Source organism: Carya illinoinensis, chromosome 13 (genome assembly GCF_018687715.1).
Source record: "Carya illinoinensis cultivar Pawnee chromosome 13, C.illinoinensisPawnee_v1, whole genome shotgun sequence".
Taxonomy (NCBI): domain Eukaryota; kingdom Viridiplantae; phylum Streptophyta; class Magnoliopsida; order Fagales; family Juglandaceae; genus Carya; species Carya illinoinensis.
In genome coordinates, this window is record NC_056764.1 from 12,530,787 (window position 1) to 12,557,098 (window position 26,312).

The following is a 26,312-nucleotide window of genomic DNA, read 5'->3' on the forward strand; positions in this document are numbered from 1 at the left end:
AAAAAGAAAGTAGATCTCACAAATAAATAATAATTTTTAATACATTTTAGATATAACATTGTAGGCTAACTTTCATTGGTTATATGGGTTTGGCAATGATGATACTTAGGCCTGCTCATCCTTACCTGATCTAGTGGGTTGAGTCTGATAATGGGCCTAGTGGACATGGGCCTAAGGATCTTGATAGATTTTTAAATTGAATAATCCTAAATATAAGTTTAAAATAAACAAATCTTTTATAAATTTTTTACAAAAATAAAAAAATAAGTCTCACTAATAAATAATAAATTTTTAATACTATTTTAAGATAAAATTTACTTTTTTTTAAGAACATGTGCTTGACTTGTCTATTTAAATTTAAGAAGTTATAAAAATCATTTCTCCATTCATGGTACAAACTCGGCCCTCCGAGATATATTCATGTCTCTACCATGTGACAAACGCTTTTTCTTTTTTATTTTCTGCCATTCTATTTTCTCTTATATTTATGAGTTAAAATTATAAAATCCAATCTCTACTCCATTTTTATTTTTATTTATTTTTACAGCCCTTATATTATTATTTTTGGATAAATAATTTTTGTTAATATGTAATATTTGTTTGATGAGAACCCCTTTGTTTGGATGATTTTTTTTATTTTTTTATTTTTTTATTTTTTATTTCTGCATCTTTGTTGGTAACATAAACCTTTGAAATATTTATTAGTTATTTAATTATTTTGTTTTTGTATATTTTGTTTTTAATTCGTTTTTTATTTAGTTTCCGTACGCGCTCTATTAAACTCGCAAATATAAAATGTAATTTACTGGCTAGTTTACAACGATAGCTAATTACGTTGCCCGTTAGGGTTCCTTTGGGTTTTCGAACATGGGGAGGATGGAGAGGCAGAAGGCGAAACTTGATCTCGAAGAAGACGGCAAAACAGACGATGCTCGAAATTCTTCATATTCTTTGGTGGTATTGAGCAGCAGCGACGACGACGAGGAAGCGAACGAGGATCTTAGCCTGAAGATCGTCGAGAAGGCATTGTTAACGCGTGCTGCCAAGCTGGTTGCGGAAGATACCATTCCGGACGGAACTCAGGGCTATAATGGTGGCGGTGGATCTTCTGGTGTTGTCGCGTTGTCTTCCTCTTCTGCGTTGGAGGAGGAGGTCTTTGAAGTCCCCAGTGGCAGTGACGGAACTGTTGGTTCGGTTAATGTACATTTGGGGAAAAGGAAGGTTGTGAAGAGGGAGAGGAGGAAGAAGATTAAGAAGACGGCAACTGCAGATAAGACTGTGAGTACATTACATCTCTGGCTCTGTTCTTTTTCGGCTAATATTGCATCAATGAAAAATTTTGCAAGCGCCTTTTTCTTTTTGGCTTCTCTCAGACACCGGTTGTTTTGCTCGGAAAATTACGAGGGTTTATTTTTTTACAGGATTAAGATTAGTATGTTAATTCCCCGACAAAAGGTTGCCATCTTATGCTCTTATGATCAAGAAATTTAGGTGGAGAAAATTTAAATGTTTTCTTTATAGGTGCTCCAAATTTAAATTCTCCGTTGTCCAACATTTTGAATGAATTATTATTTTTAGTCTAGTTTGAGTTAGGGATATCGTTTTTGGGAGCTGAGGAATAGAATTTATTAAGTTCCTAACATAACAAAATTTAGTTTTGGCTTCCGTGATTTAGTTCTTTGTTTCAGAAAAGTCACGAGAATTCGAGTTTGCTCTGGGTCATACTTGCTCATATATATTGTTGTAGGTCATTGTTGCAAAAGACGAAGAGAAGGAAGAGGTGGTTAATGCCTCTGATCCTGTTGAGTTCGTGGAACCAAATGTTGTTGAAATAACTGACAACATTGTGTTCCGGAAGCTTCTTGTGAGTTTATATATTTGCTTTGAATATTGATATTGAAAATACAATTACATATGAATGCTTACTTTGTTATTTCTGTTTTTTCCATGGTCTCAGAGGGGGCCAAGGTATTTTGATCCTCCAGATAGCAGTTGGGGAACATGCTTTAAATGTGGGGAAGAAGGTCATTCAACAGCAAACTGTACGACAGTTAAGAGAAGGAAGCCATGCTTTGTTTGTGGGAGTTTAGAGCACGCATCAAGGCAATGTTCAAAGGTGCATGGGAAAGGAATTGAAGCTTCACTTAATTTTTATGATTATATTAGAGGATTTTAGCCTCTAGGTGTTCTCTAACATGCCCAAGTTGAATTGAGCCCTTTTTTTTTTTTTTTTTTCTCTCTCTCTTTATAATGTTTTTGAGTGGTGTATCTTTGGATAATACTTGAATTTTCTATTGGAATAATTATTTTCTGCACTAATAGTTATTGTTTTCTTCATCATTTTCATGATCATCCCGTTGTACACTTGAGTGATTGGGCAAGGGCAGAACTTCAATTAAGCCGCCTCGCCCATTTCTTGGTTTGAAATGCTCTGAATTATTTTACATTCAAAACATATCCGAATGACCTTGCCTCCATATTATAAAAAAATGCTTAAATCCTGGCCTTTCAAGATTTTCTTGCCTCTAATGTGCCTACTTGGGTGGGGCATCAGAGTTGTAATTCAGGCTTTGCCTTTCTTTGATCAATAAAACCGTTTATTTATCAAAAAAAAAAAAAAAAAAAAAAAAAAAAGCTTAAATCCTAGTTTTGTCCTATGTGTGTGGTGTGTGCACTCAGAAATGCTAATAGAGAAAAATTGAATGCACGCAGATGTGCTTTTACCCTTAAGTTATATGTATATGCAATACATGCACGTGTATATGTGTAGACAAGTTTGCTCATGTGCGAATGGGCATGTTTGCATATATAGTGCATTTTTACTCACCTTTTGATTTCTTTGTAGGGACAAGATTGCTTTATCTGCAAAAATGCTGGCCACCGAGCTAAAGACTGTCCAGAAAAGCACAAAGGTGGTTCTCCAAGTTCAAAAGTTTGTTTAAAATGTGGAGATTCTGGACATGATATGTTTTCATGTAGGAATGATCCTTCAGCTGATGATCTCAAGGTTTTTTACATGCCATTTTTCTGTTATTTGCTAGAGGTTTATTTCATATTAATTTGAACAAAAATTGGTTTGAATTCTAAAATTCTTGGTCATTAGTTAATGTTTTGTTCTCTTATTTGCTTAATCAGGGAATACAATGTTACATCTGCAAGAGATTTGGCCATTTATGTTGTGTCAGCTCTGCTAATACTAACCCAAGACTAATTTCTTGTTACAGATGTGGTCAATGGGGCCATACTGGCCTGGTAAGTTATATGCTATGTTTTCAATGAACTCTACCTTTTTGGGTGATGCAAGTGTGCTTGTGTTTGCTTGTTGCCTTATCTTCTGGAATATGGTTGAACAGAAGTTGATATGAGAATCGTAAAACACTTAATTGTCTTATTCATTACTTAAAAACACTTATTCATTACTTATCAAAAAGTAAAAAAAAAGCACGTATTGTCTTATCAAAAAGTAAACACTTAATTGTCTTATTCGCATGAGAATGATAAGCTCATGTAGATAATAATGCATAGGTGTTGTTGCTCTTGTATATGTCCTTTGTACTTGGGCTATGCTTTTTTCCCTCATTAATAGAACTCATCTTTTCTGATCCAAAAATAGAAGAATGACACGCTCAAGCAATCTTGTCTCTGTTGTTTTCATCTGGTGTTTCAGTTTTGTGTAATATAATCTTATTTATATTCTATAAAATTTTCAAATCAGAAAAATTTGCTCCTATAAAGTCACATGATCTACAATCCAATTATCTTATTGTTAAATGATAAGTGCCCTTATGAAGCCAAGTCATCCACTCCCTAACTATTGTACATTTAAATAAAAATTTAGCCAATATGTCATTATGTTAAACTTATTAAATGAAAAAATATACTTGTAAAAAAAAAGTAAATGAAAAAGTATATCTAACTAAATTAGTAATTTTTTTGAAAAAATTAGACATTAGTAAAAAATAAATATTACATCTAACTAAACTAATATATTTTTATTTAAATTTCTAGCCTTTTAGTTTTCTTAACATGTGTTATGACTTCAGTTTTGTAACAATAGATACCTAAATGTTATTAAATTTCAAAATAAGCTAAATTGTCCGTTGGTTTGAATTTTGATGACTAGAGTTGTTTTTCATATTAGATAAAGGGCTATTGGTTTCTCTTTACTCTATCAAAGTTTGTGACATTTCGTATCACTAACATAAAAGTAAAAGAGACCAAGGGGAAAAAAGATCACGGTGCTCAACCAATATTTTAGAGATTAAAGTGCCAACATTGACACCCTTTCAGAGGTTTTATTTATTTTATAATTGCTCAAGGTATATTAACTTTGTCAGATGGGGTACTTATAAAAAATAATAGTTAAATTAGATAGAGTATTTTTCATCAACTAGTAATATATATTTTAAAAGTTCTAGCATTTAGTGAGTTTTGTTCTTGTTCACTTTCATCTTCATTCCCATCATGTTGGATAACTAACTATCTACCTTCCTGAATGTTAAAAGAGTCAAAGTTTTCCCAACACACATGATTTGGTTTTATTAACTTATGCATGTTTAATTTTGTAACTAATGGATTCATATAAGGCTATTGAGTTTTAGAGGAAGGTAAGAAAAACTTATTTAAGTTATGAATCTGCATGATTATAATTACTTTTGACACACTATATAAAGAAATTTTGGTCCCTCTTCCCACATAAGTAAAGTTTGTGAGTTATCTCATCACTAACATGTAAACACAAGGAAATAAAGATAAGAAAAGACCAAAGCGATCAACCAAATTTTGGAGATCAATGTACTTAAATTGGTGCATTTGTTAAATTTGTAACTTCTCATGATATATTAAGTCAACGATATATATATAATGTTTCATTCAAGAACTTTTAAGTCTGTGACTATTTGTTTCAGAAGCCCGAAACATTTTATCTAGTTTTGGAAAAATTTTACCTTGTTGGAATGGGACATGGCTGGCCTATGTTGAAATGCAAGTGAGAGTTTCTATTTCATATTAGGATTAATTCATTCTTTCTTGTGATTGTTGGATTTAGAGCTTTTGTGGAAGTACACTGGCAAATTATTTTTAGAAACTATCTTTTCGGCTTCGTTAAATCTTTTATTTTGAGCAAGTATGTAGTTTTTGATTGATGAGGAATTTGGGCATCTATAAATAATTGTCATTACTTTGTAACTTTCCATGTTTTCTGAAATTTCTGAGATTTATTTATTTTCATTTTGATAGCATCTCGGATCTGTTGGTATATATTGTATCATGAAATGTTCTCACTTTTTGACATAGGCACCACGGTTCCTATTTTTAGAAATGCAAAGAAATTTTTATTTTGCCTATTTGTTTGAAGCAGCCTTTTTGTTTAACATTTAATATGGGATTTCATTTCAATAGGCATGTGCAAAGGCTTGTGGAGAAGCCAGTGGTACAGGTTCACCTGGTTCATGCTTCAAGTGTGGTGAAGGGGGACATTTTGCCCGTGAATGCATGAGTAATGTTAAAGTGAGATCTTCTTATCCATTTGGTGTTAGTTTGCACCTCCCCTCTCTATGGCTTCTATTCACCCTGTAAAATATTGTGTTTCTAATATCAATTAAAGTTTGCTATTTTGACTTTCTGCAGGCTTACAAGAGGAGTTGGAACATTTCAGCCCCAACTCTGCGAGTTCACAGAGAAGAGAAAGGCTACTCGGAACTCAAATCTATTCCTTTTGATCTTGGTAAGGTTCGTAAAAGGAAGAAAACCAGAGATGAAGGAAAAGGTGTTACGACACCACAAAAATCAAAACGGAAAGGTGGCTGGATACTGGAGGATCCTGGAGACCTTACTACACCCCAAAAATCAAAACGCAGAGGTGGCTGGATAGCAGAGGATCCTGGTGATTACTCTAATAGAAAATCGAAAAAAAGCTCGAGGTCTCCTGCAACACCATCGACTAAGGGTAATAAGATCTCATCTTTAAATGCTGACGGTCATGCTTCAAGTTCTCAATCGTCCAATAAAGCAATCAAGGTTCATTCTGGATCTTTGATGTCCGAAGGACCATCCAAGGCCAATCGGCCCAGATTTTCAGCATCAAGGTTTGGCAACTTTGGCAGTGATGGGCTGCAGAGAAATCATGGTTGGTGAAAGGAACCCAATTTAATTGTTGAACAGCCATAGGGAGAGAGAAATCTTTTGACCCAGATTTTCAGCATCGGGGTTTGGCAACTTTGGCAGCGATGGGATGCAGAGAAATCATGGTTGGTGATAGGAACCCAATTCAATCTTTGAACAACAGCCACAGGGAGATAGAAATCAGAGGTAATTGAGGATTAGGTTCCCCCCACCTCGTTATCTTGTAAGTTCCCATGCAGTTTATAGATATTTGATGTTTTGTTGGTTTAAAGGCGTTGGTTCACACCCTTCGATCTTATGTACATGCACACAAGCATGTTTCATTGCCCAACGAGTGAGGAGCACCTGTGTTGTAATTTGAGTTCAAATAATTAAAACTTGCAATGCTTCTTTCCATGAGCATTGTTGCTTTTGCAATATAGTTTATTTTTTTTTCCAGCTATAAACCCACCTGCTGAATGTCAATTGGGTGTCTTCATGGTTTGTACTAATTTTTGCTTGTCTTGATTGTTTTCCTCGTTGATTCCATGACTTGACTTCAGCATTGGATTTGGTGAACATGACTGGGCTGTTATCTTTTTCGATTGAGAAGAGTCATAAATATTGGCAAAGTTGACTATGCTCCATCAATTTTGAAAATCATTCATTTGCTAAAGACACATTCACATGACCTGGTGCTTGACATATGAAAGAGGAGCATAAGCTCCCTTTTATAGGCTATAAGTCATTGAAAGAAGGTGAGAAAGCAAATATTAACCCACACGTTAAGTTGGTTATTTGAGAAGCTTTGAAAATGAAGGAATTTCTAGAGAAGGCAGCGTTGCTCTTTCACTCCCTTTTAACCCTCCCCCTCAACACTGACTTCTCTCCTTGAATGAGTAGTCATATAATCTGGCTAGCAAAACTTGACAAACTTGAAAGAACTTTCCTTGATAACATGCCTGTTCTTGTCTTGATTTTCTACCCTAATAGATTCCATCTTCACCTATTCTTTTAGCTAGTCTTGATCTTCTATCCTTCTCAATGTTAAGCTTGTGGATTCTGTAAGTTTCTTCAATGATAGAGCTATGTTAGCATACTTAGGGTTTGGCTTTTATTGTCTGCTTGACAACCTTTCAAGTTGTGGTGGCGATTGACCTTCCTCTATCCTTTTGTCTTACGTTCTATATGCTCCTATTTGCCACATGTTTGCTACTATTTAGCAAATTTATGAAAAAAATTATTCTTGGCTGCTTTCACCAATTAGGGCTACATGTTCATCCATGGACCATAGCTTAAGAACATGGTGGTACATAGGGGCGAAAACGGTCTAGTCCGGTCGGGTTTGGTCCGGTCCGATTCGGTCTATCATTTTTTCCGGACCGGACAGGTTCAAGCATCTAGTCGGTCCGCATTCGGTCCGATTCCATTCGGTCGGTCCGATTCAATTATTCTTTTTTATTCTTTTTTTTCTAAATAAATCAATTAAACATTTTATTTAAATTACTAAATTAAAATTAAGTAAATTATTAATATAGATTATGTAATTAACTCATTAAAAAGAAATTTTATATGGTCAATGATACATATTATAAATTATATATACATACATAATACATATTCTAAATTCTAAATTATATTTATATATAAATTATAATATATATATACTATATACATATATACATAACAGGGAATTGGTATTAGGTTGGTTAATTTATAATTTACCAATTATTTTATATTTACTTACAATTTAGGTATTTTACAAAACATTTATCTAATAACTTTAATTAGATATAGATGTAGATGTTAGTAATTAGTTAATGATGAATTGGTTATAATTAATTGATGATATACACTACTTAATTAATAGAATATTATTTTGTAATTACATATTTAAAATTTTATATTATAAATGAGAATATGTTAGATGAAAATTACATAATTAATTATATAAAATAATATATATAAAATAAAAATATATATTTTTAATTCGGTCGGTCCGGTCCACTTCGGTCCGTGGAATCATGGACTGTGGACCGGACCGAACTAGTTCGGTCCAAGGAATCATGGACCGAACCTTAACCCTATATTTTTCGGTCTGGTTCGAACCGGACCAAATCGATTGGTTCGGTCGGTTTTTTCGGTCCGGACCGACCGTTTTACAGCCCTAGTGGTACACTCGATTTATCCCTGGGCAGCTTTGAGTATGACAATGTGATTACTTTAAATTGACCACTGGGATCATACTTCATCAAACAAAGTTTTAGAAATATGAATAATGGTGGGGTTACATCATCTCGACCTTTTTCTTTTCTCATTGTATCTATTAAAAATACATCGAATTTCCTTGTCAAAACTAGATGTGATACAAACACTTAAAACATATATCACCGAATACTTTGGAGTAACTAAATGTAGGCTTGACGCTCAATTTTTGGTAGGGTGAGATGACCCCGATCATTGCTTGTGGTAGCTTATTGATCACATGAGTTGTTCTCATTCATTCTGCCCAAACTCAGCTTGGCTCTTTGTTTGCACGCAACCTGATTCGAAAAGTTGTTGCCAAGGGATGGTTCTTTCTGTCAGCCACTTTGCTCTACTGTAGAGTGTTTGGGCATGTCAGTTGTCTATGTATGTGATCCTCGCAGATGGTTATCAAACTCTAGAGATGTACTCTCCCCTTGATGTATGTGCAGAAAAACATTAAACCTTCCTTCCGATTGCACCTTTGACTTCTTTTTTAAACCCCTCAAGCTTTGCAAGCACCACTGCATATTTTTATTTCACAAAATATACCTGTTATTCCTTGCGAAATCATTAATGAAAGTCCCTATATACCAATAACTACTTCCTCACTCGATTAGGCACATTAGAATGAACAGACCCTAATCGTTCTTTTGCTATTTTGTTACTCTTGACATTGTAATTGGTGTGTTTTTCCATTTTGGCACCCTGCATAGATGATATGTCCTTATACTTTGAGCTATGGAAGACCTTTATGTAGAATTTTATTCATCGTAACATTCAGTTGGTGATAACATGTCCTATCTTGCATGCCATAAATCCATTGTGTCATTCTTCTGTTTCTTGTCCACGCATGCAAACTCATAATTTACTCCCCTACCTCATATACAACTAGGATAATTTCCTCAGCTGCGGTCATATAATTTTTTCTTGAGAAACAAGCGCTGAGTATGTCCCATGCTTCCTTAGGTGTAGTGATACTTTGAATGTCTTCTAGCATCTCCTTTTTCATTGTTTTCTTGATCACAAACTGTCTCTCCGATTTTAATTCACCACTTTCAGATTAATTCAATATTTTCTACAAGCAATGGTGTAAATGTTGCTACCATCCACAATCTGTAATAGAATGTTCTAGAAATTAAGCTGTAAATGAGTGATGAAGGAAATAACTGAATTCATTTCCGTAACAGAGTGCCACGCTTTCTTCGAGGGAAAGCACCTCCACAAAGTAACAGTACAATAATTCTCCAGATATCTCAAGCGTGACTCACATGTCTGTTAATATACTAGAAAATACTGAATTACTAATAAGTCCTTACTCTAGAATGAGCTTAAGGCCCTTACAATAGCAAGTATAATAAAACAGATAACTAATATAGCTGGGCCCATTCAGCTTATCACAAGGCCCGTGATCTTCATTCTTCAGCAGCCCACTACGAGGCCCATTTTCTTCAGCCCACGACAACATCTTAACCTAGACTTCTTTGCCGGACAGGAACCAGTTCAGTTCCTCAAGGGTTCTACTCCAAGCTGCCATATCAAAACTCTCCCCCACTTCAGAAAACCTTGCCCACAAGGTGGGGAAAATCTTCACATAGACGGTGGCGTAGCTCCCACGAAGCTTCTTCTTCAGTTTGTCCTTGCCATCGAACTAATAACTCCACGGCAGGTTTGTTTTTCACCTTCTTTAATCTCCTTTGTAGCACTTCTTCCGGTTTTGCCTTGATGATCCCCTTATCGTCTATAGGAGGTAGTGTAGTTAGCGGTAATACTCCCTAGCTGAGCTTAGGCTTGAGTTGGGACACATGAAATACATTGTGAATCTATGCTATAGTAGGAAGTTTTAGGCAATAGGCTACCTCCCTAATCCTTTGTTCCACTTGATACAGCCCGTAGTACCTAGGTGCAAGCTTGAGGTTTTGGCATCGATTGATTGTAGACTGTCGGTAGGACTGTAGTTTGAGGAAAACCCAATTTCTGATTTGGTAATTTCTTTCTTTCCTTTTACTGTTGGCATACTTTTGCATCCGTTCTTGGGCCTTGACAATGTTCTGTTTTAGTAGGTGCCATAGTTGCTCACGGGTTCTCAAGGTAATTTCTACTTCCTCAATTCTAGCTGTACCCGATATGTAGTTGCTTAGTTTAGGAGGGCTGTACCCATATAATGCTTCAAATGGGGTTATCTTTATAGATGCATGCATGCTAGAATTATAACACCATTCTGCCAACTCTATCCACTGAACCCAATCCTTTGGCCTGTCCCCTACATAACTCCTTAGATAATTTTCTACCCATTTATTGACTGCTTCTGTTTGGCTATCTGTCTGTGGATGGTAAGCAGTACTAAAGGCTAGTTGAACCCTTTGTAAGGAAAATAATTCCTTCCAAAACTTGCTAATGAAAGTAGGGTCTTTGTCATAAATGATGGACTGTGGCATTCCATGTGGTTTAAACACGTGTTTCATAAAGAGTTAGGCCACTATCTTAGCTGTGTAGGGATGACAAATGGGAACAAAATGGCCATCCTTTGTAAATTTGTCCACCACCACCCATTGGGCATTAAATTTTTCAGAACTGGGCAACCCCTCAACAAAATCCATCGTTATGTCTGCCCATGGCTTAGAGGGGATGGGCAAGGGCTGTAGAACCCCACTAGGGAGAGAGTTATCCACCTTCACCACTTGACAGATGTCACTCTCTTAGAAAGGCCTTCACATCAGCTTTCTGGCCAAGCCAATAGAAATCCCTTTTTAATCGATGTAGGGTCTTGTCAAACCCCATATGACCCCCCATAGGATTGCTATGAATGATTTCAAGTATCTTCTAAATTAGGCCCTGATTAGCTGAAATGTACATTCTGTTCTTGTATAAAAGCAGTCCATTCTTCACTGTATAAGGGTTGTTTAAGTCACCATCTTGATTTGTTTTCCATAATTCCTGTACAATAGGGTCTCCTGCATACAAATTCTTAATCTCATCAACCCAGTCCCAACTAGGTAAAGATATCACAGATAGTGTTGCTGTGATATTCTCCCTCTGCCTAGATAAAGCATCTGCTGCAACACTTAAATTCCACTACAAAATCGTACCCCAACAACTTAGAAATCCCTTTTTGTTGCATTGTGCTTCCTATTCTTTGTTCCAACAAAAATTTGAGGCTTTGATGGTCAGTTTTGACCACAAAAGCCTGGCTCAACAGATAAGGACACCACTTTTGCACTGTTGAAACTAGTGCAGAAAGTTCCTTTTCATAAGTTGACAAACTCACAGCCCGTCCTTTCAAAGCCTTGCTGAAAAAGGCTATTGGTTTCCCTGCTTGTATTAAAACTGCACCAATGGCCTCCCTCGAGGCATCGCACTCGATTACAAAAGGTGACTGAAAATCTGGTAATGCCAGGACAGGGAGCTGGGTCACTGCAATTTTCAGGCTGTTAAAGGTAGCTTGTGCTTCACTATTCCATTTAAAATTTTCTTTCTTCAGCAAGTCTGTTAATCGAGTAGTAATAGCCCCGTACCCCTTTATAAACCTTCAGTAATACCCAATGAGGCCCAGAAAGCCTTTTAAATCTTTCACTGTCTATGGAATAGGCCAATCTAACATTGCTTTTAGCTTCTCCGGGTCAGCCCTGACACCTTGGATAGAAATGAGATGGCCCAAGTATGACACTTCATTTGAGCCAAAGGTGCATTTGCTCATTTTAGCAAACAACTGGTGTTGCCTCAAAACATCAAAAGTAATCTTTAAATGGTTCATATGAGTTACTGCATCTGAACTGTAAACTAAGATATCATAAAAAAAAAATTAAAATGAATTTTCTGAGATATGGTTTAAAAACCTGGTTCATTAAGCTCTGGAGGGTGGAGGGAGCATTAGTTAAGCCAAATGGCATAACTAGAAACTCATAGTGCCCTTCGTGTATCCGAAAAGCAGTTTTTGGTATGTCCTCAGGCTTCACCCGTATTTGATGGTAACCTGACCGTAAGTCAAGCTTGGAAAACACCTTAGCACCATGTAGTTCATCCAGCAACTCTTCCACCACTTGAATAGGATATTTATCCTTAATAGTGGCACTGTTTAGTGCCCGATAATCAACACATAAACGCCACGTTCCATCCGTTTTCCTCACCAATAAAACAGGTAAGGAATAAGGGCTTTAGCTGGGCCTAATAACCCCGGAGTCCAGCAACTCCATCACAATCTTTTCCATCTCATCCTTCTGAAAATAAGGATATCTGTAGGGACGGACAGAAATAGAGTTGGTTCCGGGCTACAAATTTATGGCATGGTCATGGGAAAGATGGGGGGGGGGGGGTAAACCTTTTGGGGTGGCAAAAATGTTGGAATAGTGGTTGAGGAGGTTCTGTATACTTTCTGGGGACTGGTTGGGTTGGTGATTGGTTGTAGTTTCAATGAATTGCAAAAGGATGCCCTGGCTCCCCAATCGGCTACCTTTGTGAATGGGACTCTCTTCAATCCACGTATTGTCAGTGAGCCATTTTAACTGAACAACAGCTTGTTGAGCTGTAAATTGCATGGTTAATTCTTTGAAATTTCATAAGATCAGGCCTAAACCTTGCAACCACTGCACTCCCAAGACCATATCACATCCAGCCAACACAATAACATACAGATCAACCAAAAAAAGGAAATGAGGTTGGTTCTGGGATACAAATTTATGGCATGGTCATGGGAATGATGGGGGGTAAACCTTTTGAGGTGGCAAAAATGTCGGAATAGTGGTTGAGGAGGTTCTGTATACTTTCTGGGGGCTGGTTGGGTTGGTGATTGGCTGTAGTTTCAATGAATTGCAAAAGGATGCCCTTGCTCCCCAATCAGCTACCTTTGTGAATGGGACCCTCTTCAATCCACATATTGCCAGTGAGCCATTTTAACTGAACATCAGCTTGTTGAGCTGTAAATTGCACGGTTAATTCTTTGAAATTCCATAAGATTGGGCCTAAACCTTGCAACCACTGCACTTCCAAGACCATATCACAGCCAACCAATACAAGAACATACAGATCAACCAAAAAATAGGACCCTTGAATAGAAACATTCACACCCGTGACCTTACCTTCACTAGTCACCATCTCCCCATTTGCTACCTTAACCTTGATTCTATCCTCCTCTACTAAGGGAATGTGAACTTTCGATAGAACTGCTGGATCCAGGAAGTTATGTGTACTTCCTGAATCAATAAGAATTACCACCCATTGACTCCTAATCTTGCCTTTTACCCTCATAGTCTTAGGGTTCCTAGAACCAATGATGGCATGCAATGAAATTTTAGAAACCTTTTGTGGAATCTTTTCCTCATTACACGACCCTTTTTAAGTGGACTGGTAAGAGGGTTGGCCAGTAGCCTCAAAAGACTCGTCACAATCGTCCTCTACCTTTTCAATCAAATACAACTTAGGACTGTTACAACGATGGCCTGAGTGCCATTTAGAGTCATAGTGATAACACTAGCCTTTTTCTCTTCTTAGTTTCATTTGGGTTGGACTGATTTTATGGACAGGCACTACAGCTTTGTTGAAGGAGGGGCTCGATTCTATGATAGGCTGGGTTTGTGGAGGTTTATATTTAGTGTTTGCTGATTCAGTATAGGAGATTGAGGGAGACCGGGTGGAAGGCTTTTGATGGAGGAGTACTTTTTCCTCTTGGATACGAGCAAGACGATAAGCTGTGATTAAATTTGTAGGATTAAACATTTTCACCGTCAAACGAATATCATCACTGAGTCCACTGACAAAACAACTAAGTTTATCTATTTCAGACAATCGCCTAATTAGCAAGCAGTTCAAAGTCAGACTTATATTCATCGATAGTTCCCACCTACCTTAGTCTAGTGAGTTGTTCCATAGGGTCATCCAAACTACAAGGGCCAAACCGTATAAGGAGAGCATTGACAAACTCCTCCCACTCACCCAATAACCCAGACTCATCAAGGCCTTGAAACCAGATTAAGGCCTTTCCAACCATATGAAAGGACACTAATCTCAAACGGTGTTCAGGAAATGTATTATGGAACTTTAAAAATTGTTTTACCTTGTACAACTAGGCATGGGGGTCATTACTATCAAACATGGAAAATTCCATCCGGATGGAACGGGGTAAGATATCACCTGCATGAGGTAACATTTGTTGTTCACTTTTGTCCCCATTGTTATTCAGGTTTTGTGACTTGTGTACATTGCCATTTTTCAGATCTGAGGCCAATGAGGTGAACTGTTGCATCATTTCTTCCATTTGTCTACGCACTGCCATTAGCTCCACACCAAACGTGCTCATCTGTGACTCAGTAGACTTCTTGAAGGAGGTGAATCCTTCCTGAAGGTCTTTCAAACGTGTTCCTTCTGCCCTTGATAGGATGAAAAGCAGGACTTGGGCTCTGGGATACCACTTGTAATAGAATGTTATAGAAATTAAGTTGTAAATGAGTGATGAAGGAAATAACTGAATTCCTTTTTGTAACATAGTGGCACGCTTTCTTCGAGGGAAAGCACCTCCACAAAGTAATAGTACAATAATTCTCTAGATATATCAAGCGTGACTCATATGTCTATTAATATACTAGAAAATACTGAATTATAATAAGTCCTTGCTCCAGAATGGGCTTAAGGCCCTTACAATAGTAAGTATAACAAAACAAATAACTAATATAGCTGGGCCCATTCAGCTTATCACAAGGCCTGTGATCTTCATTCTTCAGTAGCCCACTACGAGGCCCATGTTTTTTTAGCCCACGACAACATCTTAACCTAGACTTCTCTGCCCGACATTAACCAATTCAATTCCTTAAGGTTCTACTCCAAGCTGCCATATCACACAATCTCCGAAAGATTTCGTCCCGGCAGATGACTCCATACAATTGCTAGTTGGTGCAAGTATTCAGCTTTTCTACTAAGACAATAAATTGGAGATTCACTATTGTGACATGGTGCAATCCAGTAACTCTTAAGGGTAGTCCCAAACTAAGAGGCTTCACAAGTTCAGATTGTGCATGAACAATAATCTCTTCAGAAACAAACAACTTAAGACAACTTTTAGAGCCTGACCCTGATATCAAGTTGTTAGTTTGATGCCAATTGGTTTAAAAAATATGAACACTTTTATTATGAGTATAATACAATAGCTTTTAGGAATATTCAACAGAAACACTATGATTAGAATACTTGAACCACACACTCATTCAAACTCTCTGTACACTAGGATAAAATTGCACACATGACTAGATGAAAGCCCGCTCAGAATACTTGGCTCTCTACCCACTATGGGACACCTCATCACCTACCACTCTTAAGGCTTTGGTCCTTTCAAATAGTTAAGAGACGCACGTTCACTAGATATCTATGGCTATGCTATTAAATTGATTGAATGAAATGGATATGAAACGTTTGTTGGCAAAAGAGTTATTCTCAGGGCCTCAGCTAGTGAAAGGTTCAAAAAGGGGGGCCACATTTTTCTTTTAAGATCCCTACGTTATGCAAGAATTTCTTCTTGGACGAGCAAAGCTTCCTAAAGAAATCCTAAAGAAATCAACCCATGTTATTTGATTTATATACATTTAGCCCTTAACAACATCATGTATTACCGAAGAATAGGATCACTGGACAGCAGCGGCTCTTACCATTTAACAATACTAGTCGCACGCCCGCATGATGATGAGCTTGAAAAATTGATAACATGAGCCATTTTAAACTTATTTATGGTTATCTAATGCGTGAATGATTGATGTGGCACAACATGAGCAAAACAAAACTCTATGTTTTATTTGGAACACTGTAATAATGCAAATTGTCTTGAGCTCTGTTCTTCAGTTTAATGTCTAGTAACATGCTCTAACTTCTCACACCACAATATACAAAAACAGGGCTTAATTATTGTGGACCCTTGACTTATTTCAGAAATGACACAGTACAACAACCTTATATTCCTTCCCACTTTTTTAATCCAGATTCGAAAATCTTATATTCCTTGACTTATTTATATATCTAATGCATCAACCCCAAAGGAGAGATTTGCTTCAGGTACTTGAAATAGGTGCCAAAAGAAGTTGTGCCCTTACCATTACCACAAAAGTGCAACATAAGAGACTACTTAGATTAAACATATTCACAGTTCGATCCGGTAAGCAACAATTTAGTGTAACATCCGGACATAATTTGTTGAACAGAGGAGGTCTCCCCCCACCCCCCCTCTCCCCCCACTCCCTTTAAATTGGACTGTTGAACAACCAACAAAAAATACAGTACTTGCAAGACACAGTTATCAAAACTCACTAAATATTACTCTGTATTTTAAATCTTGTTATGACTTGTTGATATGACATATTTAAGTGATTTCACACGTTCACCACTTAAATCCCACTTAAAATGTACAACACCAATAGATGTAATTTGGGATGATAAAATCCAAGTTGAAAAATAACTTTTCTCTTGAAAAATAACTTTTCTTTGCACATGAACAGCATAAGGAGTAACCATCTGTCATGGTGGGTAAGGACCACTGTGTTAATAAACACAGAAGGTCCACATGAGCAATCGAGACAACCTCTAGGAACATGATCTCCTTCTGATTCTATAATTAAATCAAAGATAACGACCCCCCAAGGCTCATATCCCATGCAATAAGCGCAAGAATTCAACAAAACTATTAGTTCTTCATTACTTGACTATGGGCAAAAACTGTTCTCAGTTTTTTAAAGATTTTCTTCCCATAATTTTTCTAAATAATTAAAATACAATTGTATTTCTATACTTACGCTCGGTCCCAAGGCACAATTTTTTTTAGCTCTGTATATGCCTCATTGCAAGAAATACATCTATCTACTTTGCCCTGTATAATTCTTGTATATGTATGGATTGAATTGAAAATTGTTTCGTTTGAAAACTACTAGAGCCACAAACACCATTTACAAAAGTCATTCACAAGCTGGTGTGTTAGTGCCACGTTGGCTTACAAAAAATCTGAGAATCTTTATCTATAAACAACAACTTTGTCTACTTCACTCAAGGGTGTAACATGGTTGGTGGTGGATGATAGGTGACACAAGATGTGTGGAAGGGATGTAAAATCTCCCACCGAGCTGGGCCTAATTGGGAGAGATACCTATATACCTTCCGAGCTGAGAGCACACTCGACCCATGGGCGGCGTGAAGAATAAGAGGCCCAATGCTCGAGGGAGAAGAAGCCCAAGCCCGGGAGCTAGGGAAGTCAACATGGAATGACGAGATGCCGACATTCCTGACACTACCCTACACATGCTTGTAATGATAGGGCCATGCCATCAAAGCATTGACACGCATGGGCAGAGGTCATAGTGAGGCACCTTGCTCTTGATAGGGTGCACGACATAACCTCCTATCCTTAACAAGAACGTGCCATTAGAGGTGATCCACCAACTTGACACTTCCCTACACGTTCTTGTTAGGGATGTGACCTTGCCCTACATCCATAGGGCAGTGGCAGGTTGGTGGGCGTGGCGATGTGCCTACATCTATAGGAGCGAGTAGCGTGAAATTCATTATCAGTCAAATATGATTATATAATGTGTATTTATACTAACCCTAGATGTACGAACATATTTAATAAAATTACAAAAATACCCTCTGTACCATACCATGGGGGTGTTGCCCCTGTGCCCCCAACCTAATCAATGTCCTAGACAATGTATCAATCCCGAAAGGCAGATGCCATGTCGCTCCGCTCCGTTATGCGCCACTTGCTCCTGTGGATGTAGGAACATCGCTGAATCATGTTAAATCTTTGTGTTGATTTCTATTATTTTTCTCTTTTGATTATTCTGTACAATTCATCAACAATTGCCGCATGTTTCACAACAACAACGTAAAATTCTAATTTTTGAAACAAACTTCAAAAAGGTTCGATATAGAAACACAAAAACTAACGCAACCTATTGGGAAGACGTCTCGGCCATATGGGCTTGGCGTATTGCAGAAATCCAGGTGATTACTAGTGAATTTTGTGGAGAAAGAATTAGGGAGAAATCGAGGGGCAACAACAGAGAGAAAGAACAAGAGAACTACTTGCATAGGGAGAGAATAATTCCTAAGGTTTTTATTTGAATTTGACTACCTCAAGTGAACTTGAGAAAGAACTGACTTCTACAATATTTAGTGCTACCCAAATATTTATTTGGGAAAATATTTAATGAATAATAAATAATGTAGGACACATTTTATGTGTGTCATCCTCTCTTTCACTTAAGGCTGTCAATATTGGAAAAAATTTGAAGATATCTTTATTTGATAAAAAAGTAGGAATATTCATTCATTTATGATTAGAGTGTGGTAGCACTGGTAGGGCAATATTTTTTTGTTATGAGAGGGAAATTTCATTCTAATTCAGTCTACCAGAAAGAGACGTGTGCTAGGCCTAGCAAGACGCTTCACTTTCCTGCATCCTCTTTTGAGTAAACTCTTCACTTGTAAAATGAGTAATTCCATAGAAGATGTGTCTGGTAAAGCTCCATAAGAGAGAATTCTTACTCCTTTTCATATCATTTACATCTTTAGTCTCACCCAAAAATGGGTCGAGTGTGCCCAAGCAAAAAGAGTGCAATATTTTGTTTCTGAAACATAATTGACAAAGCAACTTGAGTCACTATGAGTAGCTATTACAAGGAGACCGATGGAGAGCAGAGTCATAACTGGCGTACTGGGTCAAATGCATGGACCCATGGTGACTTAACCCTCACGTGATTATCCTTCTTTCTTTAATAACCTGCCTTTATAGTGGAACCGCGAAACCCTTTTTTTTTTGTCCTCTATTGGCAGAAGCTACTGGGGCCTTACATGCAACTCTGTTCAGCTCGAGCTGGGTCTGCAGACTATTATTCTTGAAGGTGATTCTCTGCAGGTGATCAACGACATCTCAAAGGAGAAGGCTAACTGATCTAGCTATGGGGTGGTGATCAGTGGCATCAAATCTAAACTGCTGAACTTCTCATACTGGTCTATTCATCATGTGCGCAAGGAGGCTAATACTGTAGCTCATACCTTCATTTTTGTGGCTTATGGCCCTTCATTTGCACCGGGAAAACTAGCTTAGAATATTGGATCAGCATCTAGCTAGTACATTAAACTACAAGTAACTTCCATCATTAAAATTAAAAAAAAAAAAAAAAAAAAGCTCTACAAGTAACTTAATATATATATCTAATATAAATATATATATAATATAAATATATAGGCCTTGTCTTGGACAACTGTACCAATGAAGGACGGGCATGAATGAATTATTATCTGTCATGGTCCGGATTGAAAGATGGCGTACGAACGTCGAACTCTCTGAAAAATTATTGAAAACAGCAACCAATTGATGAAGCCAACAACAGTACTATAGTTGACCTCCAATATGGATGGCAGAGTAAACATGCCAAACTCCGGTAGCAAACGAGGCGGATGGATCACCTTCCCCTTCATCACCGGTCTCTCTCTCTCTCTCTCTCTCTCTCTCTCTCGGACCCAAACACCCACGTGCACAAAATGTTTTGGTTCAATATCTATATATGCTTATTTTTTGTATATTGAGCAGGGGCTGTGGTGGGCTTGACACTTGCGACTGGAGGATGGCTGTCAAACTTGATTGTGTATTTGATACAAGAATTCAATGTGAAAAGTATAAATGCTGCTCAGATTTCAAACATAGCGAGTGGCTGCTTCTCTCTGTTCCCGGTCATTGGAGCTGTTATTGCCGACTCATTCCTAGGCTCTTTCTTCGTTGCCTCAATCTCGGCCTGTATCTCTTTGCTGGTAATTAATACTCTCGCACGGTTACATAATATGTCCTGTTTCTTCTCTGTCTGTGTCTCTCTTTCTCTCTATGTATATTTACTTTTTTCCAGCATAAGTGATGCTACAGTCTCTGAACTGCGGTAAAGTGTTAGTTTATGTTCTTTCACTTGCCCAGAAGAAGCATAATCTATTCTTCTCTAGATATAAAAACTAATGGGAAGTAATTAAAGTTTCTGTCAAAGGGAAAATATATACAACTTTGCTTTCAGAAAATAAGATTGGAAAAGCAAGAACTGCTAGAATAATTGTAGGCACTTGAAGGAAGTGTTGCACGATCTTTAATTCAAACATTACTCGGCAATTATAAATCATGAGTTCGTTGTAGTAACCACCAAAATTATCTCATGCCAGTTACAAACTTAGAAATGCTGTGACAAGTACTTTTTGGGCAAGTTTTTATTAATTCGATAATTCTAAAGATATATATAGTAAAGCTTATCACAATCAAGCTTACGATCACTTAACAGATAACTCATCTACCAAAGGGGACATTTTTGTTTTTTTGAAAAAAAGAAAACGGTACCCACTTGAGGCTCTTAAGTTCGGACAACAGTTTGAGAGGACCTTGATCCGTAACCACACCATCAAACGAGAAACTTAAAGGCCCAAATTCCATCGTGCACGCTCAAGGCACCATCAAAAGGGACTTGAGCTGACACAATTATTAGAAGTTATATAATAGATAAGACGTATACACACACATTACACGGGAAAAAGAAAATGAAGCTGAGGAATATCATGATTAATAGGCTGGAGTGGATATGTTGCTGGAATCTTTGTTTCCTTTTCATTTGCCTCTGTTGCAGAACAATATATGGACCATTAACTGCTGAACCTGCAACTTGAAAGAGCAAATTAAGTAAGATTCAGATGCTGCAGCCTACAAGTAGCCTACAACTATTTATTTACCTTTGCAGGGCATAGTTCTTTTAGCATTGACTGCAACACTTGATTCCTTGAGGCCACAGCCATGTGATGATGGATCAAGGTTGTGCACACCACCCTCAAAACTCCAATATGCGGTCCTTTACACTGCTTTAGCTCTGGCTTGTATCGGGTGTGGAGGTTCTCGCTTTACTCTGGCAACAATGGGAGCAAATCAATTTGATAAGCCCAAAGATCAAGGGATTTTCTTCAACTGGTATTTCTTCAGTCTTTACACTGCTTCAGCAGCAAGCTACACTGCCATTGTCTACATTGAGGACAATTTGAGTTGGAGATTAGGATTTGGCCTTAGTGCCATTACCAACTTAATCGGTTTGGCCTTCTTGTTGTTGGGAAACCGTTTCTACATTAATGATAAAATAGAAGGAAGCCCATTCACTGGTTTAGTTCGTGTTATTGTAGCCACGATTCGGAAGAGGAAGGTGCAGCTCTCATCCAAAACCGAGGATTACTACTATGGTCAAGATGGAATTGCAGAAATAGCTATACCATCTAAAAAAAGGTTCAGGTAGGAAGTCGAGTTATTAAAACTGCAAAATTCCTTTTTTTGGTAAATTATTGGGGGAAAATTGTTTTTTCTATTTAATTTATACATTGGTTTCTAGGCTCATACAATGTCAATAGAGTTTTGAGCTTAATTAGTTGAAGGTTGTATACTCCATTCCCTTTATCGTTGAATCAGCTTAGAGATAGTGAGGTTAATTCCATCAACATCTTGAACCATGTGGAAGTCATTTGACGCCTAGTGTTTCATAATTAATTTGATATAACCACATCTACCATGAGTAGATTATGCAATAGATTTATTGGTCTAAAATAAGCTACAGAAATGCATGGACTTTTGATGCAGGTTTCTCAACCGTGCAGCACTTCAAACCGAAGGAGATGTTCAATCGGACGGTTCAGTGGCAAAACCTTGGAGAATATGCACAATGCAACAAGTAGAAGATCTCAGAAAGCTGATTAGAATATTGCCATTATGGTCCACAGGTGTCTTCCTAAGTACCCCAATAGGAATCCAGTCCAGTTTGACAATCCTCCAAGCTCTAACCATGGACCGTAACGTTGGTCCTCATTTCAAAATCCCATCTGGTTCTATCCTGGTGTTCGTCCTAATCTCCACGTCCATCTTTCTCACCATTATTGATCGTTTCTTATGTCCAATGTGGCAGAAGCTCACAGGTTCCTCTCCGACGCCCCTCCAACGAATAGGGGTAGGCCACGTGCTAAACACATTGAGCATGGCCACGTCAGCACTAGTGGAATCAAAGCGGCTCAATATCGCCCAAGCCCACCACCTCCAAGACCAGCCCAGCTCCATAGTGCCCATGTCTGTCATGTGGCTATTTCCACAACTAGCTTTGGTTGGCATTGGAGAAGCATTTCATTTCCCAGGGCAAGTTGCATTGTATTATCAAGAATTTCCAGCATCACTCAAAACTACATCAACTGCAATGATTTCAATGATCATTGGGATAGCTTTTTATCTAAGCACGGCTTTGGTTGATCTTGTTCGAAGAGTCACAGGATGGCTACCAGACAATATAAATGATGGAAGGGTTGATAATGTTTATTGGGCATTAGTTGTGGTGGGGGTGCTCAACTTTGGTTACTACTACTTGTGCGCTTGTTCGTACAGATATCAAAATGTTGGAAAGGGATCAGAAAATGGTGGTTCTGGCGGCACTGATAATGAGGCATATGGTAAGGCTTGAATGTCTTTATAACCAGTACTGTATCTAAAACGTTTTCTATTGAAACCATGCATAAGGGAGATTCTTAAAATTACCCATGTACCCCTATTATGCACCTTAATGCTGAACTAAAACTATTAGCACAGATTAGTAATCAATATAAAATATTAAAAGCATTAACACAATAATTTGATTATAAAGGAAACCTTTTGAAAAACTCCTCAAAGGTAAAATCTTATGGGACAACCAAATCCAAGAAAACCAATTTTATTCATTAAGAGTATTATAAGTAAAAAGTTTACAAAACCTTTGTAACTAGACACGATTATCCAAGACATGTGACCTGTTTGCCTTTTACGCAGTAGGTAGACCGAACTTCTGTCACTCTCCAATTTGTCTTTCCTATTGGAGCCTCCAGTGTTTGAACTTGAACATGGCAACTCCCCCTTGGAGTATGCTCTCACTCAATCCCATGGATTGAGCTTTTTGAAAAATCATTCTCTCAAGAATTTTCTCTTAGACGATCTCTTTTCAATGCTTGTGAATATGTCTTGAAGTGTTCATTAAGACCCTCAATCTACTCCTCTATGAATAGACTATATTGTGATTGATTTGGAGAAAAACTTTGCTAACAAGTTTATCCAGAATCTCAATCAGATATGTTGCTAACGATTTGCGAACATTTTGGACTGGGTCACTTCTTTTGGATTGTATCGAGTTCAAATCAGCTTCAATTTCTTCAATAAAGCTTGTGTCTTTATCTTTTCAACCGACTCTTGGACTTTAAACATACATAGGACTCTTGTAAACTCTTATCTTATAATTTAAATAAGATTTGATAAGAGTTACAATTTAAACACTTATCCTTATCGGATAACTTTTATTCAGATACTCATCCTTATCGGATGCAATCCTAGAGTCCTATTTAAAATTACATTCAACCATAATTCGAATTTAAATATAGACTCATCTAATCCTAGCTAAACATAAATTACATTTACAATCTCTCCCTTTGGCTAATTGATGACAAAAACATATATTGGATGAATGTGATTTAAACCTACAAAAACAACTACCCAAACCACCAGCAAAGATCTCATATAGAAAGTTATATTTCATATAAAAAAATTCATCATAGGCAAAATGTTTGAAGTATCATAATGAGTTTTAACATAACCACACACATATCAGTTTAATGTAGTAAGTGAAAGCAAAATAAGAAAATTAAATCATTGTTCAATATATAAACCAAACTGAAATAAAGCTAACAAAACTTTTTGAGAAAAAGATTAATGCTAGGGACCAATTTTTCTTCTGCTGACAGATTCATCCCATCTCCCCCTATGCGTTGTCAGCATCAGTCAGAATCTGATTTTTCTTCTTCTTTAGGTGGGTTTACTGCCTTCAGAATCTGATCCACATTTAGAACAACTTGCTACGGCCTATCATTCACCTTCTCTGACTCATCCTCCTAGTCTGCTAGTATTTGTTTCATTTTTTCCATTTTTTCTTCTCATTTATCCACAAAAGAATCAAATTTTGATTGCAAAATCTGAAGTTGTTCAACCACTTCAGTCGATTGTCTTGGGGCAGGATGGGAAGATGTGGATACCTTAGCGTGACTTCTTTTCTTTCCACTAACCACAACTTTTGACTTGGTGACCGTTTGAGAGAAGATCTTCCCATACATTTTTACTGTGGCCTATGTGCTTCTTAAAGGAATTTTAGCAATTCTGGCTAACTTCATGATGAGACCTCCAAAGGGCAAATTTTCCTTGTGCCCTAGCCTTGGAGATAACATCAATAATATGGGAGGGAAGATCTATAAATACACATTTAACTAGAGCATACATAAACTGGGTCTTTTCAATTGTCAGCTCGGTATGCCTAGTGATGAGCCAAAGATTTATCAATATAACTTTGACAAGGAACCTATATTGAGGGAGCAATGACTTCATAGAGAGTCTATGAGTTTTCGAGAGCCATGCTGGTGCATTGGGCCCAGTAAACAAATATTTCATTTGAGCTTTTGATGGGGTCCCTGATTACGCCCAAAGAATAACGCGGTAGTTGTAGCACAGTTTTGGGGTGTCGATTCCACATGGAGACAAATTAAAAGAATAGCAAGAGGAACAAAGAAATTAAAGAAAAAAATATTAAATAAGTAAGAGAGAATAAAGATTAATTTTAAATGTAAATCAAAGTGAAGCAAAGTGATTAGCAGAAAAAGTACTCAAATTTGACAAACAGTAGAGCGTCGGGAATCCCTTGCACAAATCTGGTATTTTAATTATTCTTAATTCATTGGATAACTCAATTAGGAACTCAATTCCCGCAATTCTCAATCGGAAGGTATAGATTTATAAACCAGGCTTAAATAAAATGTAACCCTTTGAAAAAGCATTCACCACTTTTAAAAAACGTGAATTACTACCCCTATTGATAAAATTCAATGACGACAATATATTCAGGAAGCGATATTGCAGCAAAAAACTAAATCAATATAGATAAATAATTGATCCAAACATAATCAAAGAACTAATCCATTCAATAGAAAAAGCATGACTGAATCTATAAACAGAATAAATTCTATGATTATTCGGAGAAGAAAACATCAACGATGAATTGAGAATGATAAAACAAAAGAGTTTTAGAAATTGAAAATCAAATACATGAATTAAGAATAAATTAGAAATACCATCTAATGTGCAAGTTCATCCCTAACCCTACTAGAGAATTTAGTTACCCATAAATATACTGGACAACAAAAATCTCCAGAGAAAACTGAAGCGAACGGTGGCCATGGAAGTGATTTTCTCCTCTCTTCAGATTTGCCTCTTGTGCCTCTTCCTCCCTCTCCATTTCGTGCTAATGATATGCTTATATAGGGTAAGAAAGAAACCCTAATGTCCTCTTGATTTCCGCATAAAAAAATCGCCTAAATTTTAGGATTTATCTTGGCAGCCACGTACAGCCTTCAGGAGTTCGAATTTGGAAATTCTTATTAGAGACAAAGTTATAGATATTTAAGATAGCTTTCTAATGTATCACGAATCGAATCAATCCGATATATGAGTAAAAAGATACAGTCAAAAGACTAAAATATGTCCAGACTGTCTCCTAGCGAATTTCGGACTTGGATTTCTTGTGGTTTCATTTTGTGATTTTTTTCTTTTTCTTTTCTTCCAAATTGCTCTCAAACCCCATGAATGTCCTCCTTTGAATTTGATTGGGCTTGACTTGCTCTTTTATAAACTCTGAAATTAGACATAAAAAACTACTTAGGAGTATCCCAATGTAAATAGAAATTCAATTTAAGAATACACATTAATTCATATGATTTTTATTCACATTTTAGTATTTTAGTCCAATAATAGGGTATATAGAGTGCACTTTCGCACACTCATCAGTCCCCATATCTTTTGTATGGAAAACTTAGGTTTTCCATACTAGGGAGTTCATAGAACTCTCTAATAATCTTGGGAATTATGATCATGTGAACACCCT

General features: G+C 37.1%; 2 protein-coding genes across 5 annotated transcripts; both read left to right on the top strand.

Moving 5' to 3' along the window:
- The first annotated feature begins 806 nt into the window (after window positions 1–806).
- On the top strand, window positions 807–6,561 carry LOC122292261 (zinc finger CCHC domain-containing protein 7-like). Of its 3 annotated transcripts, XM_043100508.1 has the most exons (7): window positions 808–1,278; window positions 1,748–1,864; window positions 1,958–2,116; window positions 2,846–3,007; window positions 3,136–3,252; window positions 5,401–5,508; window positions 5,629–6,561. In XM_043100508.1, the coding sequence occupies exons 1-7, from the start codon at window positions 868–870 to the stop codon at window positions 6,133–6,135; spliced, it is 1,581 nt and encodes a 526-aa protein (XP_042956442.1). In that variant the 5' UTR covers window positions 808–867; the 3' UTR covers window positions 6,136–6,561. The 3 variants fall into 3 exon arrangements, with proteins under 3 accessions (XP_042956443.1, XP_042956442.1, XP_042956444.1); XM_043100509.1 differs by lacking the exon at window positions 1,748–1,864 and having other exon boundaries at window positions 807–1,278; XM_043100510.1 differs by lacking the exon at window positions 3,136–3,252.
- Window positions 6,562–19,594: 13,033 nt separating this feature from the next.
- LOC122291235 (protein NRT1/ PTR FAMILY 2.7-like) lies at window positions 19,595–22,990 on the top strand. 2 transcript variants are annotated; one of them, XM_043098884.1, is made up of 5 exons: window positions 19,595–19,799; window positions 19,907–20,124; window positions 21,084–21,423; window positions 21,514–21,619; window positions 21,962–22,990. In XM_043098884.1, the coding sequence occupies exons 1-5, from the start codon at window positions 19,727–19,729 to the stop codon at window positions 22,824–22,826; spliced, it is 1,602 nt and encodes a 533-aa protein (XP_042954818.1). In that variant the 5' UTR covers window positions 19,595–19,726; the 3' UTR covers window positions 22,827–22,990. The 2 variants fall into 2 exon arrangements, with proteins under 2 accessions (XP_042954818.1, XP_042954817.1); XM_043098883.1 differs by having other exon boundaries at window positions 19,596–19,799; window positions 21,084–21,619.
- Window positions 22,991–26,312: the final 3,322 nt, after the last annotated feature.

Coding starts and splice junctions, on each gene's coding strand:
- LOC122292261 (XM_043100508.1), top strand. CDS start 868: ATGGGGAGGATGGAGAGGCAGAAGGCGAAACTTGATCTCGAAGAAGAC. Junction 2,117..2,845: donor CATCAAGGCAATGTTCAAAG/GTGCATGGGAAA, acceptor ATTTCTTTGTAG/GGACAAGATTGCTTTATCTG. Junction 3,008..3,135: donor CTTCAGCTGATGATCTCAAG/GTTTTTTACATG, acceptor TTGCTTAATCAG/GGAATACAATGTTACATCTG.
- LOC122291235 (XM_043098883.1), top strand. CDS start 19,727: ATGGATGGCAGAGTAAACATGCCAAACTCCGGTAGCAAACGAGGCGGA. Junction 19,800..19,906: donor CACCTTCCCCTTCATCACCG/GTCTCTCTCTCT, acceptor TATATTGAGCAG/GGGCTGTGGTGGGCTTGACA. Junction 20,125..21,083: donor CGGCCTGTATCTCTTTGCTG/GTAATTAATACT, acceptor TTACCTTTGCAG/GGCATAGTTCTTTTAGCATT.